The 18,696-nt window shown below is 42.2% G+C and overlaps 1 protein-coding gene across 1 annotated transcript in view; it reads left to right on the top strand.

Annotated features, from left to right (window-relative positions):
• ankrd27 (ankyrin repeat domain 27 (VPS9 domain)) overlaps positions 1 to 18,696 on the top strand; it is a 94,127-nt gene that overhangs the window by 7,520 nt on the left and 67,911 nt on the right. Inside the window, exons 3-4 of the mRNA XM_067997990.1 lie at positions 14,045 to 14,164; positions 15,851 to 16,007. Coding sequence (XP_067854091.1) covers positions 14,045 to 14,164; positions 15,851 to 16,007 — 277 coding nt within the window. The remainder of the gene's footprint in view (positions 1 to 14,044; positions 14,165 to 15,850; positions 16,008 to 18,696) is intronic.

The raw sequence follows: 18,696 nt of genomic DNA, 5'->3' as shown, positions 1-18,696 counted from the left end.
GCCTCAGCAGTTTATTCCAGAAGATGCAAAAATTAACTACTTAACTTTTTGCAGGCAAGATCTCTAATCCTACCATTTCCATCCATTTTAAATAACTTACCTGATTTAAAAACTGCTGTCATATCCCCTCTAGGCCTGTTTCTCCAAACTAAATAGCACTAATTCTTGGAGCCTATCCTCAGAACTCTTAGAAGATACCAAATCTTATAACTATGTTGCCTTCCTGTGCACCCTCTCCAAAGCTTTGATGGTCTTCATCATGTGTAGGATTATCTAAAAGTTTTGCTTGAAATGAGTTACGCTGACAGCAGCTTGATGTATGTAGCTTTGTGTGTAAAGTGTCACATATTAAATATGTATGGTACCATAACACATTAAAATCTGTAGCAGAAAAACAAAACAGGTGTTGTGATTTTCTGATTGGCTCAGATAAGGAAATTAGCCATATTGTTTATTAAAATAAAGATTCAGGAAGGATCCTACTGAAAAGCAGCCAATTCAAATGCTGCAATTTGAAGCAATCCTGTCACTCAAGTGTATTTTTTTTCCAAGGTTCTTCTAGCCAGCATCTTGGATTTCTGACCTAGCTGAATTTATAGCAGTATAAGTAACATTAAAAAAAGTTAATAATAAAGCCATTAAATTTACCCTTAAAATTCATCATGTAATTTTAGAAGATCCTGCAAGAAGTTTCCATTGAAGAGCTCTGCCCCTCTCACTATGGCCTGGAGCTTGAGTTCTGCTTCATTCTGAGTTGGAAATTTCATTTGAGCCTTGGGTTCTGGTGAATTTTCAGATCCTGGGGACAAATTCTGTGTCTGAGACACAGAGATGCATCATGGAAGTTTTATTTTCATGCTCCTGAGAGACTGCAATACCCAGAGTTACATTGAGTTATGTTAAAACTTCAGCCCAACTGGTCTATGCTGGCATTTATGCTCCACACGAGCCTCCTCCCTTCCTACTTCATCTATCTCTATCAGGATACCCTACTTCTATTCCTTTCTCCCTCATGTGCTTATCTAGCTTCCCCTTAAATGCATTTATGCTATTTGCCTCAACTACTCCTTGTGGGAGCGCATTCCACATTCTTACCACTCTTTGGGTAAAGAAGTTTCTCCCAAATTGCCTATTGGATTTATTAGCGACTATTTTATATTTATTCCCTCTAATTTTGGACTCCCCCATAAGTGGAAACATTTTTTCTACGTCTACCCTATCATTATCTTAAAGACGTCTATAGAGGTCACCCCTCAGCCTTCTCTTTTCCAGAGCCCCAGCCTGTTCAGCCTTTCCTGATAAGGATATCCTCTAAGTTCTGGTATCATCCATGTGAATTTTTTTTTGTACCCTCTCCAATGTCTCTACATCCTTTCTATAACATGGAGACCAGAAGTGTGCATAATACTCCAAGAGTGGTCTAACCAAGGTTCTGTACAAGTTTAACATAACTTCTTTGCTTTTCTATTCTATCCCTCTAGAAATTAACCCTAGTGCTTGATTTGCCTTTTTTATGGCATTATTAACCTGCATCACTATTTTCAGTGATTTGTGTATCTGTACCCTTCGATCCCTTTACTTCTCTATCCCGTTTAGACTCTTATGATCCAAGCAGTATGTGGCCTCCTTATTCTTCCTACCAAAATGCAGCACTTCACATTTATCTATATTGAAATTCATTTGCTAATTACGTGCCCATTGTGCAAGTTTATTAATGTCCTCTTGCATTTTGACTAATTTTTCCTTTGTATTAACTACACTCCCCACCCCCCCCCCCCCACCCCCAATTTGGTGTCATCCGCAAATTTTGAAATTGTACTTCCGTTTCCCGAATCCAAATTGTTTAATGTAAATTGTGAGCAACAATGGTCCCAACACCGATCCCTGTGGTACACCATTTCCCACCTTTTGCCAGTCTGAGTAGCTATCCTTAACCCCAACTGTTTGTTTTGTAGCCATCTTGCTATCCATTCTACTACCTGTCCCTTGACTCCATATGCTCTGACCTTATCGAAGGCCTTTTGAAAATCCAAATATATTACATCTACTGCATTACACTTGTCCACTCTTTCTGTTACTTCTTCAAAGAATTTAGTAAGGTTGGTCGAGCATGACCCTCCCTTCTGAAATCCTTGCTGACTTTATTATATTTTTGTTTTCTAGATGTCTTTCTATTACATCTTTGAGTAAAGATTCCATTATCTTTCCTACTATTGATGTTAAGCCTACTGGTCTACGGTTCCCTGGACTTGTTCTATCTCCCTTTTTAATTATAGGAATAACATTAGCTGTCCGCCAGTCCTCTGGCACTTTTCTCTTTTCTGGTGAATTGTTATATCTATGTAATACTGACTTTGCTATCTCCTCCTGAACTTCTTTTAATATTCACAGATGCAATCCATCCAGACCAGGGGCTTAAACTGATCAAACTAAGGGAGAATATCAATTATCACCCCCCCCCCCCCACCTTTCTATCTTGAATGTTTTAATATCTTTTTCGACCTCTTCTTCTAACGTCCTACCCACCTTGTTACTCTCCCTGGTAAATACCGAGGCAAAGTAATTTCAGTATTTCTGCCATTTCGCTGTCGTTACCTGTGAGTTTGTTCTGTACATCCCTTAGTGGCTCTATTCCTATTCTGATTTTTCTTTTGTTATTTGTGTCCGTAGAATACTTTACTATTTCTTTTTATATTCCTTGATAATTTAATTTCTCTTTGCTTTCCTAATTTTTTAAACTTCTTTCCTAATCTCTTCGTATTCCCTTTTGTCATCCTCACCTTTGTTGTCTGTGTACTTAGAGTATGCCTTTTTCTTTGGGTTCAATTTTACCCTAATCTCTTTATTCATCCATGGTGTTCCATTATTGGCTAGTTTTTTCTTTTTAGAGGAATATATTTCTCCTGAACTCTGTTGTTGTTGTTTTGTATATTATCCACTGCAGTTCTATCTCTTTGCCAGAGTTTTTTTTCCCAGTTTACCTGCCCTAGTTCCACTCTCATCCCCTCAAAATTAACTTTTTCTAATCTATTACTTTGGTCTTTGTCTTCCTCATGTGTTTCTCAATTGTTATTTTAAACCACATTATGTTATGCTTGCTATTGCCTAGATGTTCCCCTATGGTTACTTCTCTTATCTATTCTGGTTGATTTCCCATTATTGGATCCAGCAGTGATTCCTTTCTTCTTGGGCTTCACATACTGGGTAAAAAAGGAGTCACGTACACACTGTAAAAACTCCATTCACTTTTCTCCTTTCCCTTCTTGCCAGTTTATCTGGAGTAGTTAAAATCTCCCATGATTATTATTTGATGTTTTTACTCATTTCATAGATTTGTCCATACATTTCTTCCTCCACTTCCCTTCTACTATTAGGTGGTCTGTAGAATATGTTAATGTGACAAGGTGCCACATCTCAGGCTACTACACAAAATAAAAGCTCATGGTGTAGGGGGTAATATATTAGCATGGATAAAGGATTGGTCAGCTAACAGGAAACATAGAATAGGCATAAATGGGTCATTTTCAGTTTGGCAAGATGTAACGAGTGGAGTGCCACAGGGATCAGTGCTGGGGCCTCAACTATTTACAATTTATATCAATGACTTGGATGAAGGGACCGAATGTGTGGTTGCTAAATTTACTGATGACACAAAGGTAGGTAGGAAAGTAAGTTATGAAGGGGACATAAGGAGTCTGCAAAGGGATATAGATAGGTTAAGTGAGTGGTCAAAAATTTGGCAGATGGAATATAATTTGGGAAAATGTGAACTGGTCCACTTTGGCAGGAGGAATAGAAAAGCAGTATATTATTTAAACGGAGAGATTGCAGAACTCCGAGGTACAGAGGGATCTGGGTGTCCCAGTACTTGAATCCAAAAAGTTAGTATGCAGGTACAGCAAGTGATTAGGAAGGTAAATGGAATGTTGTCATTTATTGCAAGGGGAATGGAATATAAAAGTAGAGATGTTTTGCTACAGTTGTACAGGGCATTGGTGAGACCACATCTAGAATACTGTGTGCCGTTTTGGTCTCCTTATTTAAGAAAAGACATAATTGCTTTGGAGGCGGTTCAGAGAAGGTTCACTCGACTGATTCTTGGGACGAGGGATGAGGGGGTTATCTTATGAGGAAAGGTTGGGCCTGTATACACTGGAGTTTAGAAGAATGAGAGGTGATCTTATTGAAACATATAAGATCCTGAAGGGACTTGAAGGGGTATATGCCGAGAGGATGTTTCCCCTTGTGGGAGAGACTAGAACTAGGGGACACAGTTTTAAAAATAAGGGATCTCCCAATTAAGATGGAGATGAGGAGAAATTTTTTTATAAGGGTCGTGAGTCTGTGGAACTCCCTTCCCCAGAAAGCAATGGAGGCAGGGTCATTGAATATTTTTAAGGCTGAGTTAGATTCCTGATTAACCTTTGACTCCCTTGTTATAGTAGGTTGACGGGAAAGTAGGGTTGAGATCACAATCATATCAGCCATGATCTTATCAAATGGCAGAGCAGGCTCGGGGGCTGAATGGCCTACACCTGCTCTTAATTCATATGTTGGATCCCTTCTTTTCCTTTGTCTCAATCCATATGGATTCTATTTCTATCTTAATGTTACTTATGTCCCTTTTTTCTACTGCCAATATATTGTCTTTAATTAGTACTGCTGCCCCACCTCCCTTCTTCCTTCCCTATCCTTTCTAAATACATTATGTCCTGCAATATTTAACTGCCAGTCCTGTTCCTTTATATAACCATGTTTCAGTTATCCCTACCACATCTGACTCCTCACTATGAATTATTGCCTCCAGTTTCCCTATTTTGTTTCAGATGCTGTGCGCGTTGTTGTACATGCAATTTAATTTGTTTTAGTAATTGTTTCCCTCCTTTTAAGTCATTTTGCACTTAGGTTCTATAATGGTATTTGTTCCCTGACCATTTATGTTACCCGTAATCCTTAACTTTGACCTTTTACTCTCATTTCCTATTTCATTTTTCTTCAGACTTATGTTCCCTTCCCCAGATCTCGTTCCCCCTCCCCCTGGTCTTTCTAGTTTAAAGTCCTATTGACAGCCCTATTTATTCTTTCTGCTGGGACACTGGTCCCATTCGGGTTCAGGTGGAGCCCATCCCAACTGTACAGCTCCTTCCTGTTCCAGTACTGGTGCCAGTGTCCCATGAAATGGAACCCTTCCTTCCCACGTCAGTCGTTCAGCCGCACATCCACCTTTCTGATCTGTTTATCCCCATGCCAATTAGCACGTGGCTTGGGTAGTAATCCTGAGATTACCACCCGAGAGGTCCTGCTTTTTAATTTAGTTCCTATCTTCTGATATTGTACCTGTTGGATAGGACCAGTGTCTGCAGGACATCCTTCTCTACCTCCCCTTGTTCCCCTTATCCTGCTGAGCTATGTGTTGGAGTGTCTCTAACTCGCGCTCCTGCTCGAGGACTCTGAGCTGGAGTGACTCAAGGCAGAGACATTTCCTGCAGATGTGGCAATCCGGGACAGTCTCACTGTCCACAAACTCCTGTATTTCACAGTCCCGACGCACAGCCTGCACGGCAATTTCTATTTTACATTTATTTACATTTAATTTAAATCTAGAACTGGTAGAGACACTTAAGGTCTAGATTATATTTAGTAGATGGATTTTAGCTTGATTTTGACTTAGTTAGTAATTAAGCTGAATATTGATTTCATTTAACTATTTATAGCTCATAGTTAGTCGTTAATTTACTATACACACTAAGTTTAATTTCCTCAGGTTCTGCCACTTCCCCCTCTGTATTGACAATGACGCCACCTTTTGAGATTTTTCCTTGGGTTTGTTTAACTGCTCTGGTTTTCCGCTCTTTTTAACTGTTTGGTTTTAAGGCTATTTAACTAACACTAACAGACCGACCATTAAAGGTACTTACCAATAAACAAAATACTTTCACTGACTTACCCTTGGCACTCCTCTGTGATGTCACTTTTTTTGTCTTTCTCTTGATTTTTTTTTGATTTCACCACTCTGGTCCAGCTCTCTTATTGGCCGCTCTGGTGTGCCTCTCCCCGCCTCTCTTATTGGCCGCTCTGGTGCGCCTCTCCCCGCCTCTCTTATTGGCCGCTCTTGTGCGCCTCTCCCCGCCTCTCTTATTGGCCGCTCTTGTGCGCCTCTCCCCGCCTCTCTTATTGGCCGCTCTTGTGCGCCTCTCCCCGCCTCTCTTATTGGCCGCTCTTGTGCGCCTCTCCCCGCCTCTCTTATTGGCCGCTCTTGTGCGCCTCTCCCCGCCTCTCTTATTGACCGCTCTTGTGCGCCTCTCCCCGCCTCTCTTATTGGCCGCTCTTGTGCGCCTCTCCCCGCCTCTCTTATTGGCCGCTCTGGTGCGCCTCTCCCCGCCTCTCTTATTGGCCGCTCTGGTGCGCCTCTCCCCGCCTCTCTTATTGGCCGCTCTGGTGCGCCTCTCCCCGCCTCTCTTATTGGCCGCTCTGGTGCGCCTCTCCCCGCCTCTCTTATTGGCCGCTCTGGTGCGCCTCTCCCCGCCTCTCTTATTGGCCGCTCTTGTGCGCCTCTCCCCGCCTCTCTTATTGGCCGCTCTGGTGCGCCTCTCCAATTGGCCGTCAGTGTACCATGACGACCCCCTTTGTATGACAACAGACAGAACAGTGGTGAGGCACATGTGGCAGGCAAATAAATATTGAGATCAGACTTTGTGGCCAGTATGAATTAGTCAGCCTGTCAGCCCACACCTAGTAAATGGGGACTTAAAGGTGGGAAAAACCTCCCTGCTTGAGTGCTACACTGATGACAGCTTCAAAAAAAATGCTGGCCCACGGGAAGTAAGAAAGAGGAAAATAATATTTTTTTCCCTCACATGTATGATTATAAATGGTTCTGAGGAGGTGGGAGGGAAGAATAAACAAATAAATGCTTGCATCTTAATCAAATATTGTAAACTCAATGTGAGGTGGGCAATTTTTTTTGTGTGTGTGTTACTTCCCTTTTTAAGCAAGTTTTCTAAAGTGGATAAATATTATCACATATGTCTGAGGCCTTTATCTTTCAGTATAAGTAATGCGTGTAATATTCATACCTCCATATCGGCCGTGATTATTACTGGTAAACTTGCTGCATTACGGCAATGGTCAAGCCACTGTTACGCTTAAGTTGCTATGGGACAGGACAGTTGTAAACATCAGAAGGTGGATGATTCAGGAGCAGGAGATCTACTACTGTGTTGTAATAAAATTGATTTTGTTTTGTTTTGTTTTCTCTCCTCTCCCCTCCCCTCCTACCATGTCTCACTCTTGGGCAAGCAAGCCAGGTAGCAGGCTGCTCTCTGCCTGTGAGTAATGCAGAATCAGTTGCTGTGCTTCAAACCACTGTGAAGGAGTGTAGAAATGGCAAAAGGTCACTTTTTTTTTCTATTGCTATGAGGAGGTGTCTCACCTTTACTTGGCACGTCATCCATGTGATTTGGTTAATGCTTGCCATGTGGGAACATATTTTCTGCCTGTTGTCTATGAATGACAAATCTAGCACATGAGCAATTGTGGATATAATCCCATGTTCTGCTACTGATTCTGCATCACTCTACATTTTAGAGAATTATAATTTGTTAATATTCTGCTTCTTGCATTTTTTTGAAATTTTGTGTGCGGGGTTGTCGTGTTTTCTTTAATGAAAGAATTTGGGGATAAGTTATGTTGAAGTATTGTTTTAAAATAATAAATTTGCACAGGTTTGGTAAAAAGTCATAGAATGGTTACAGCACAGAAGGGGGCCATTTGGCCCGTCGAGTCTGTGCTGGCTTTCTAAGCAATCCAGCCCCCGCCCTATCCCTGTAGCCCTGCAAATTTTTTCCCTTCAAGTACTTATCCAATTCCCTTTTGAAAGCCACGAATGAATCAGCCTGCACCACCCCCCTCAGGCAGTGCATTCCAGATCACAACCACTTGCTGTGTTTTTTAAAAAAAAGTTTCTCCTCATGTCGCCTTTGGTTCTTTTGCCAATCACCTTAAACCTATATCCTCTGGTTCTTGACCTCTCCGCCACTGGGAACAGTTTCTCTCTACCTACTCTGTCCAGACCCTTCATGATTTTGAATACCTCTATCAAATCTCCTCTCAACCTTCTCTGTTCCAAGGAGAACAACTCCAGCTTCTACGGTCTTTGCACGTAACTGAAGTCCCTCATCCCTGGAATCATTCTAGTAAATCTCTTCTGCACCCTCTTTAAGGCCTTCCTAAAGTACTGTGCCCAAAACTGGACACAATAGTCCAGTTGCGGCTGAACCACTTTTATAAAGATTCATCATAACCTCCTTGCTTTTGTACTCTGCCTCTATTTATAAAGCCCAGGATCCCGTATGCTTTCTTAACCGCACTCTCAACCTGCCCTGCCACCTTCAACGATTTGTCTACATATACCCCCAGATCTCTCTGTTCCTGCACCCCTTTTTAGAATTGTTCCCTTTAGTTTATATTGCCTCTCCTCATTCTTCCTATCAAAATGTATCACTTCGCACTTTTCTGTGTTAAATTTCATCTGCCACGTGTCCGCCCATTCCACCAGCCTGTCTATGTCCTCTTGAAGTCTACCACCATCCACCTTACTGTTCACTACCCTTCCAAGGTTTGTGTCATCTGCAAATTTTGAAATTATGCCCTGTGCACCCAAGTCCAAGTCATTAATATAAATCAAAAAAACCAATGGTCCTAGTACTGACCCTGGGGAACACCGACCTCCAGTCGGAAAAACAACTGTTCACCACTACTGTTTCCTATTACTTAGCCAATTTTGTATCCATGCTGCCACTACACCCTTTATTCCATGAGCTTCAACTTTGATGACAAGCCTATTATGTGGCACTTTATCAAATGCATTGCCCTCATTGACCCTCTCTGTTACCTCATCAAAAACACAATTTGCCTTTAACAAATCCATGCTGGCTTTCCTTTACTAATCCACGTTTGTCAAAGTGACTGTTAATTTTGTCCCGGATTATCGTTTCTAAAAGTTTCCCCACTACTGAGGTTAAACCCTGTAGATACTGGATTTACCCTTGCACCTTTTTTGAACAAGGTTTTAACATTTGCAATTCTCCAATCCTCCAGCACCACTCCCGTATCTAAGGATGATTGGAAGATTATGGCCAGTATCTCTGCAATTTCCACCCTTGCTTCCCTCAGCAACCTAGGATGCATCCCATCCGGACCAAGTGACTTATCTACTTTAAGTATAGCTAGCCTTTCTAGTACCTCTTTTTATCAATTTTTAGCCCATCCAGTTTGTCAACTAACTCTTCACTTACTGTGATTTTGGCAGCATCTTCTTGGTAAAGACAGATGCAAGGTATTCATTTAATACCTCTGCCTCCACGCATAGATCTCCCTTTTGGTCCCTAATCAGTCCCACCCCTACTCTTACTACCAGCTTACTGTTTACATGCCTATAGATGACTTTTGGATTCCCTTTTATATTAGCTGCCAGTGTTTATCATACTCTCTCTCTTTGTCCCTCTTATTTCCTTTTTCTCCTCCCCTCTGAACTTTCTATATTCAGCCTGGTTCTCGCTTATGTTATCAACCTGACAACTGTTGTACGCCCCTTTTTTCTGCTTCATCTTACTCTACCTCTTTTGTCATCAGGTGAGCTCTGGTTTTAGTTGCCCTACCATTCTCCCTCGTGGGAATGTATGACTGTACCCGAACCATCTCCTCTTTAAAGGCCACCATTGTTCATTTACAGTTTTACCTGCCAGCTTTGATTCCAATTTACCCAGGCCAGATCCGTTCTTATCCTATTGGAATTGGCCCTCCTCCAATTGAATATTTTTACTTTAGAGTGGTCCTTGTCTTTTTCCACAGCTAATCTAAACTTTATGATACTATGATCGCTGTTCCCTCACTGACTCTTGCTCCACTTGGCCCACCTCATTTCCCATATGCAGATCCAGAAATGTCTCCTTCCTTGTTGGGCCAGAAACGTTCTGGTCAAGAAAGTTCTCTTGAATGCATTTCAAAAATTCCTCCCCCTCTTTGTCCCTTACACTATTGCTATCCCAATCTATATTAGGATAATTGAAGTCCCCCATTATCACTACGTTATGGTTCTTGCACCTCTCTGTAATTTTCCTGCAAATTTGCTCCCCTGTATCCTTCCCACTAGTTGGAGGCCTATAGAATACACCTAGTGTAATGGCACCTCTATTGTTTCTTAACTCTAACCAAATAGATTCTGTCCAGGTTATCCTCTCTCTCCAGCACTGCAATATTCTCCATAATCAATACTGCTACCCCCTTTCTTTCCTGAACACCTTGTATCCAAGAATATTTAGAACCCAATCCTGCCCTTTTTTGAATCGGGTCTCCATTATCGCCACATCATATTCCCATGTGGCTAATTGCGCCTGCAGCTCACCAACCTTGTTTACCACGCTACGTGCATTTACATACATGCACTGTAAACCTATCTTAGACCTTCTTGTATTCTCTCTTAGTCTGATCCCATCTAATACTGTACTATTTCTTACTCTAATGCTGTCTGTCTCTCCCAATCCTTTGTGCACCTTGTTTCTCCTTTCCAATGCTACATCCTGGTGCCCAAGTCCCTGCCAAATTAGTTTAAACCCTCCTCCACAGAACTAGCGAACCTCCCCGCAAGGCTATTGGTCCCAGCTCTGTTGAGGTGCAACCCATCCGGCCCTGTACAGGTCCTACTTCCCCCAGAACTGGTCCCAATGCCCCAGGAATCTAAAGCCTTCCCTCCTGCACCATCTCTCCAGCCATTCATTCATCTGCCCTATCCTCCTATTTCTATACTCACTAGTGCATGGCACCGGGAGTAATCCAGGACGCTTCCCGTGTCCAGGACAGCCATAGCTGCAGGAAGTATCGTCTGCTGGAGGAGCTCGAGCTCTGGATTTCAAAGGTTGAGCAACAGCTGGCGTCGCTACAGTGCATCCGCGAGGCTGAGAGCTATGTGGATAGCACGTTTCAGGAGGTGGTCACCCCGCAGATTGAGAGTGCTATTTATTATATTTATTTGTTAAGTTTAGTTAAAGACTTAAAAAAAAAAACACTCACCAATAAGCTCCTTCCCTTGTGCTGATATCCCTTTCGGTGTTTTTTCACCTTTCTCCCGCGCTCCGCTCTTTCTCTCTCTTCTTTCGCTCCTCCTTTTATCGCCAATCCCACACTTCGCTCTCTCTCACTCCTCCTTTCATCGCCAATTCCGTGCTCCATTCGCGCTCTCTTTTCTCACTCCTCCTTTTATCGCTGATCCTGCGGTCTGCTCTGGGTCTCCCCTACTGTTCCTTTTATCGCCGATCCCATGCTCCACTCCACTCGCGCACTCTTCTCTTGCTCCTCCTTTTATCGCTGATCCTGTGCTCTGCTCTCTGTCTCTGCCTCCTCTCTTGCTGATCCCGCGCTCCGCTCTCTCCTCTCTCGGTCCTCCTTTTATCGCTGATCCTGCACTCCGCTCACACTCTCTACTCTTATCGCTGATCCCTCGCTCCGCTCTCTCTCCTCTCCCACTCCTTTTTTATCACTGATCGCTCTCTCCTGGGGCGTGTGCGATTCTAGTGTACATTACCATGTACATTCACTTGCTCTCTGTAAAATTCTATGATTCTAGTGCCGGGAAACTTGTTCATCACAAGCCCAGTGCCAGTTAGACCAGAAGGCTGACCAGGAAAAAGCTGAGAGTTTGCTAATAAGGATAGTGCATTTAAATTATTTTTGTTCATAAGGGAACTGTAATTAGTTAAATCAAGGTGAGATTTGATTACATTCATTACTGTGTACATTCACATGCTGTCTGTAAAATAAAGCACCGTAATGATTTGTAGCTAGCCTCGTTTCATGAAAGTCTTGCAGTCTGCGTCAGAAAGATTGGAGAAACACTCGTGAGGGCACATGTGAAAGACACAATATTCACTTCAGATCTATATTGTTGTATCCCTGGGTTACGCTACAGTGTCAGCTGTGGCTCAGTTGGTAGCAATCTTCCCTCTGAGTCAGAAGATTGTGGGTTCAAGTCCCACTCTAGAGATTTGAGCATATAATCCAGGCTGACACTTCAATGCAGTAAGGACGGAGTGCTGGACTGTCAGACTTGCTGTTTTTCGGATGAAACGTTAAACAGAGGCCCCATCTGCCCTCTCAGGTGGACGTAAAAGATCCCATGGCACTATTTCGAAGAAGAATGGGAGTTATCCCTGGCGTCTTGGTCAATATTTATCTCTCAACCAACATCACTTTTTAAAAAAAAAACAGATTATCTGTTCATTATCTCATTGCTGTTTGTGGGACCTTGCTGTGTGTAAATTGGCTGCCGTGTTTCCTACATTACAACAATGACTACACTTTTTTTTCTAAAAAGTACTTCATTGGTTGTAAAGTGCTTTGGGTCATGAAAAGCGCTACATAAATGCAAGTAAAAAAAACCCAAAAAACTATCATCATTTGATACTGGATGGTAAAAAAAATTATAAGCATGAATAGGATTGAATTGCCTGTGCTAGTCTGAGTTTAAGAGCTGTAAATGGCACACGGTTCATAGTTTGGACATCCTGGTGTATATGTTTTAATTTTTCATAATGAGATCTCCTCAAGACACAGCAGGATTGTGTAAAGAGTAATCTTTCAAATGAGAAATCCCTGCAGAGCAGGCTGTCCAAATGATGGTTGATGTACCACATATGACCCTGGCGCCATGGCAACTCAGTTGTATTTGCATTTATATGTTTTGTGTGCTGTTTAAATATTATGGGCTTGGAAGTTTGGAAAGGTGTGTTCTAAGCACCTTTGGCTCATTGGTAGATAAATTATTAATCAAAACACCAAGATATTTTAGTATCAGCAACTTGAGATATTTACAAAATTATGGAAACATTGATTTAAACTTTATATCTGACCCATAAGGCACCATGATACACATTGGCCTATAAAGGAAAAAAAAGTTAAGACACTCCTACTCGAGAACTTCAAAGATGGCAATATTTCTTGCATTAAAATGCTGTTAAGCAAAGTGTTTTAGTATTAAATACATTCATGAAGTAGTATTTTATTATACGTCAACTAGAAAATATTTGTAGACTGGTAAAATGATTTGGAAGACATTACACAGTAGCAACAAGCTTTGAATATATTTCAGGATTAGTACAGAGACCGATTGAGATATTGACAAGAAATTCAACATCGTTGCACCCATTTTTTGGTTGTTAAATCAAAGTTGGGGGACGAATACTGGATTGGTAGCTGGCGAATTCTAGGTGTGCAGGGCGCCCACCTGAAACAGGCAATGGATGTCTTGGATATGCAAATCGGGATCTTAATGCTGGTTGTCGGACTCCAATCGATTGGTCATCAAACGGGAGGAGCTTGCAACACACATACTCTTCTCAGTTGTTCCAGATATTGAGCAGCCTAACCAGCGGTCCTTAAAGGCCATCTTCCCAACCCTGTGGGTTGGTTGGTGGGGGAAGAAAAAGCCATTTCAAGCTATTTAGGTCTGTGGGTTAGGCTGAGTTATGTGAATAGCAAACAAATATTAGTGGCAAGGGTTAAAAAATCTATGGAGATAAACACCAGGGTGAGGATTTCAAACACCGCGGCAGTCGGGGAGCCAGTTGAGGGCTGAAGAGACATTACAAATTTAAATATTATTCTCTCAGCCTCAGGTGGGTGGAGCCGAGCACAGCTCCACCAGCCTTGGGAAGACAAATTGGGAACTGGGAGAACTCAAAGGTAATTTATATAGTAGCTTTAGTTACATATAGTATTTTCTGTGTGATGGCGATAGAATGATGTGATGGGAGGAAATAATTGTTAGTTCCTGGATAAAGGAAGTGTGTATGATATGCAAGAATTTTAATATATTGTACATAGACTGTGAAAGATATGTATTTTGAAGAAAAACTGAAGGTTTTTTTTAATGATTCATGGCCTAGTTTTTTCTCTATATTTGCTCTGTAAACGTTCTCATCTTTCTATTTTTAGCTATTAAGGCTTTCTTCCCTAATATGATCACATTTTCGTCATTTTATTAATTTAGGTATTGGTGCCATGCAAAGGCAGTTTGACACGAGGCAGCCTTGCTGCTGCCCACTTTGAGTCTTACATCTTGCAGCCTATGGATGAAACCAGTAGTGGTTACCGAACATTAAATGGAGAGGCAAGTAGTGCTTTTAATATGCTGTACTCCCTTTTTAATCCTGTTTTATTTACTTTCAATATTTTGATCCGGAATACACTTTTTGTTTGCAATGTCTTTATTTCTCTTGTATACAAGCAGTAACAGAAGATTCATCAATATTAATTTCATTGAAGAATAATATTAAAAAATGAATTCCCTGTGACCTACAACTTTGATTTAGACGTGTTGTCGCCTCCCAAATCTGTACCCATCTTTCCTGCATGTTTGAATCCCTCCAATCAGGTTTCGGCCCCTGCCACAGATGGCCCTTATCAGAGTCACAAATGACATCCTATGTGACTGTGACCATGGTAAACTCTCCCTCCTCATCCTTCTCGATCTGTCTGCAGCCTTTTATGTGGTTGACCACACCATCCTCCTCCAATGCCTCTCCTCCGTTGTGTAGTTGGGTGGGAGTGTGGTCACCTGGTTCCATTCTTATCTATCCAGTCGTAGCCAGAGAATCAGCTGCAATGGCTTCTCTTCCCACTCCTGCACCGTTACCTCTGGAGTTCCCCAAGGATCCATCCTTGGCCCCCTCCTACTTCTCATTTACAAGCTACCCCTTGGTGACATCATCCAAAAACACGTCGTCAGATTCCACATGTATGCTGATGACACCCAGCTTACCTCACCACCATCTATCTCGACCCCTTCACTGTCTCTCATTTGTTACACTGCTTGCCTGACATCTGAGCAAAAGTTTCCTCAAACTAAATATTGGGAAGACCAAAGCCATTGTCTTTGGGCCCCATCGCAAACTCTGTTCCCAAGCCACCGACTCCATCCCTCTCCCTGGCCACTATCTGAGGCTGAACCAGACCATTTGCAATCGTGGCGTCCCATTTGACCCTGAGATGAGCTTCCAACCACATATCCGCTCCATCACCAAGATCGCCTACTTCCACCTCCGTAACATCGCCCCTGCCTCAGCTCATCTGTTGCTGAAACCCTCATCCATGCCTATGTTACCTCTGGACTTGACTATTCCAGTGTTCTCCTGGCTGGCCTCCATAAATTTGAGCTTATCCAAAACTCTGCTGCTCATTTCCTAACTTGCACCAAGTCCTGTTCTCCCATCACCCCTACGCTCGCTGACCTACATTGGCTCCCAGTCCGGGAACGCCTCGATTTTAAAATTCTCATCCTTGTTTTCAAATCCCTCCATGGCCTCGCCCCTTTCTATCTCTGAAACCTCCTCCAGCCCTACAACCCTCCGAGATCTCTGCTCGGCTCCAAATCTTGCCCCTTGCGCACTCCTGATTTTAATTGCTTCACTATTGGTGGCAGTGCCTTCAGCTGCCTAGGCCCAAGCTCTGGCATTCCCTCCCAATTCTCTCTGCCTTTCTACCTCTCTCTCCTTTTAAGACGCTCCTTAAAACCTACCTCTTAGACCAAGCTTTTGGTCACTTGTCCTCATATCTCCTTTATATGCCTCGGAATCAAATTTTGTTTGATAACACTCCTGTGAAGCTCCTTGGGATGTTTTACTATGTTAGAGGCGCTATACAAATGCAAGTTGTTATTGTTGTAAGCTATGATAAACATATTCTTACGGTGTTTATGAATATTGTAGATAACTTCGTAAAGTTTCTAACTTTTCATTCACTGTTTAAACATCCCTTTTTCCCCTCCCCTCCCATTGTAAACAATTTGCAATTCCAGGAAGTAACCATCAGAGGAAACCTAGTTAGTCTGGGCGTTGGTTTTAGCTCACCGTGTGCAATACGAATCCTTTTTGAAGAAACTTTCTACAATGAGAAAGAAGAAAGTTTCAGTATATTATGTATTGCCCGACCATTGGAAAAGTGTTCCAGTCCGGGTAAGTAAATAGGAATGTGAATCTATATTCTTTAGGTGCTAAATCTTATCTATCTTAAAGTCAGAAATGACAAACCTATTATTGTGCATGCGTAAAAAGGTTGCAGTACCTTTTCATAAGAAATACCATTGGACATGAAATCTTAGCAAAGGGGTTGTAATACAATAGTAGTAATTAATTTTGGACAAAGACTGTGTAATGCAGGCGAGAGAGAGGCGTGAATTTTATATCTTCTTGATGCCCTCCTTTTAAGTCGCTCGACCTGTAGTATTTTAATAGATAATATTCTTCAGATTTCATGTTATAATTTTATTTAATAAGACAGATACCACCTGGTGAGTTATCAGTTATGGCCACCATCTTAGCAGCATTTTGTTGTACAGCCTTGGCACCCAGCACCCCTTCTCCTCCTACTCTTTAGGCTTTGATGATTTTGGAACTGTGGAGATGATGGGCATGATTTTAGCATGGAACCGGGAATTGAATGGGTGGGTAGATGCTCGTGTGGGAAACCCGGAAGCGAATTGAGTGCATCACAATCTGCGATCGCAACTGAACTGTAGGTAAGTATTTGTGCTTCTGGGTTTCCCATGCGCCAGGCAGCCAGATTGATAGGCTGGCTGCCTGTCGGGAGGGAAAGGAGCCGCGAATCGGAGAGGAGGGAGAGAGAGATCATGGGCCGTAAATCATTTTTAAATGATTCAAAAGAAAAACAGAGAAGTTAAAATAGAATATATTTGTTCAAAATAACAAGTCTAAAGTTTAAACAGAAAAAACATGAGAAAAAGAAAAGATTGGTGAAATCAATGTGTAATTTAGAAAAAAGTATCTTTGTTGTAATTACATTATTGCTAATATCCGAGCAGCTTTAACACTAACATTAAAGCTTGTTTCACTGTCCCTATCTGTGAGCTGAAATCTGAAAAAACTGTTTAGCTCAGGAGCCTGAAGTTCCAGACCTTTTTGGCAGTCAAACAGTCCAATACCTGTTGGGGTATCGATCTTTATTGGAAATGCTACAAATGTTAAAAACTGGTGGCTGGGATTAAAGGTAATTCAGGGATAAAGTAGAAATTGTGGAATCATTTTAGAGAAGGAAAGGAGAAAGTACAAGTGATGAAGGGATGCTGGGATTGGAGGAATGTTTCTCTGTAAAAGAGACATTAGTAGGAGAGATTGAAGGGAGAGGTAGAAAAACAGCAGAAATAGAGAGGACACTAGCAAAAATGAGTAAAGGGAGACTCAGAAGAGAAGTGTGAGGCAGGTTATTGTGTGAAATTGCAAAAAGTAGCAGTAAGGAGGAGAAGCAGCAGAGGAGCAAAGAGAAGAATGGCAAAGGATGAGACACTGGAAGAAATCGGATAGGTTGGGGAAGTGGACAACATCAGGTGGGCCTTGGAGAAGATTGGGTTGGGGAGGTCCCGCATCGCGGGAGGGGGGGTCCACCATCGGAGTGGTGGGGTGGGGGGGTGCGGTCGGCTGATCGCAGTGGTCCTGTCGGCCACGTGAGCTTGTTGGGTCTGGATGAAGCACTCCTGCTTCTCCTGGTCCACAAGCAGTGCAATAAAGGCACTCACCTCATGGATCCGGCCCTTCCCGTCTGCTTTTACCTGACGTAAATCAGAAGCAATGGGACACCCCAACAGATAAGGTAAAATTCATTTTCCTTTTGTAATACACAAAAATTTATGTGCTTCAACTGTCGCAGTGAAGTACATTATCCCTTTTTAAGTATCGGCCTGCCGGCACTTCAGGGTGTCTGTTGCGCGCACACTTCCTAACGTGCCTGGGTCAAACCCAGAAATGGGCACGTTGGAGCTAGGATGGGATCCTGCTTGAGAAACAAACTATTTATTTCTACTGCCCACCCGCCCCCCCAACCCACCCATTCTTGGGGGTTAAAATGACCCCCGATGCTTCTGGAAAGCTACTATGTGAATAATTAAAAGTTTGAACTTGAGTTTATTTTAAGTTTGGTACGGGAGTATTTTTTGGAACTGATACTCACGGACAAGGGGTTTGAAATGCCTTATTCGAGTATTCCTTTAAAGCACCTGAGTAGTTTGTTTTCTTGCTGTATCTTGTCTTGCCTCTCTCTTCCCTCTTCCTCTGATGCTGCCTTTGCACTATAAATTTATTACATGTTCCCTGTTGATTTAGTAGTTGCCACCTTTTAGAAAAAAAAGCTAATTGATTTGCATATCAATATCAGCTCAAGCTCGCTTTTGCCCTGTTCAGTTGAATGAACCAAAGTACTTTCCTGAAGTGATAACAGCCCTGAACATCATACTTTGTCCTTGCATTTGCTTGGCCATTTGCTTTTGTAATGTTAGATGCAATGGTAAGAAAAAGCAACATAATTGAAAACAGCTTGGCTTTTCTAGGCAGTTCTGACAGCAGTGCTAATGCTACATAAACCCTGCAGGACACAATAGGACTTTTAAATAACCATGTTATTACTGAAATTCTGAAATTTGCAGCTTAGAGACTGAGCTGTAGGGTGCATACCTCTGTGATGTAGTCCCAAGGTGGTTCTCTTCGAATCAATGCTGCTTGCTGGAAGTGAAAGTTCTTCCTGTTCTTGGGGTTGGTTGGTCGCAAGCAGCAAGACAACCTGACTGACCAATAGAACAGCACTGGTCTCAGTTCTGTGGAGTTTATAATACACCTTGGGGGAACACGGTGGTGA

Source organism: Heptranchias perlo, chromosome 16 (genome assembly GCF_035084215.1).
Source record: "Heptranchias perlo isolate sHepPer1 chromosome 16, sHepPer1.hap1, whole genome shotgun sequence".
Lineage (NCBI taxonomy): Eukaryota > Metazoa > Chordata > Chondrichthyes > Hexanchiformes > Hexanchidae > Heptranchias > Heptranchias perlo.
Note: the sequence above shows the minus strand (reverse complement) of the source record. Positions and strands in the feature narration are given on the sequence as shown.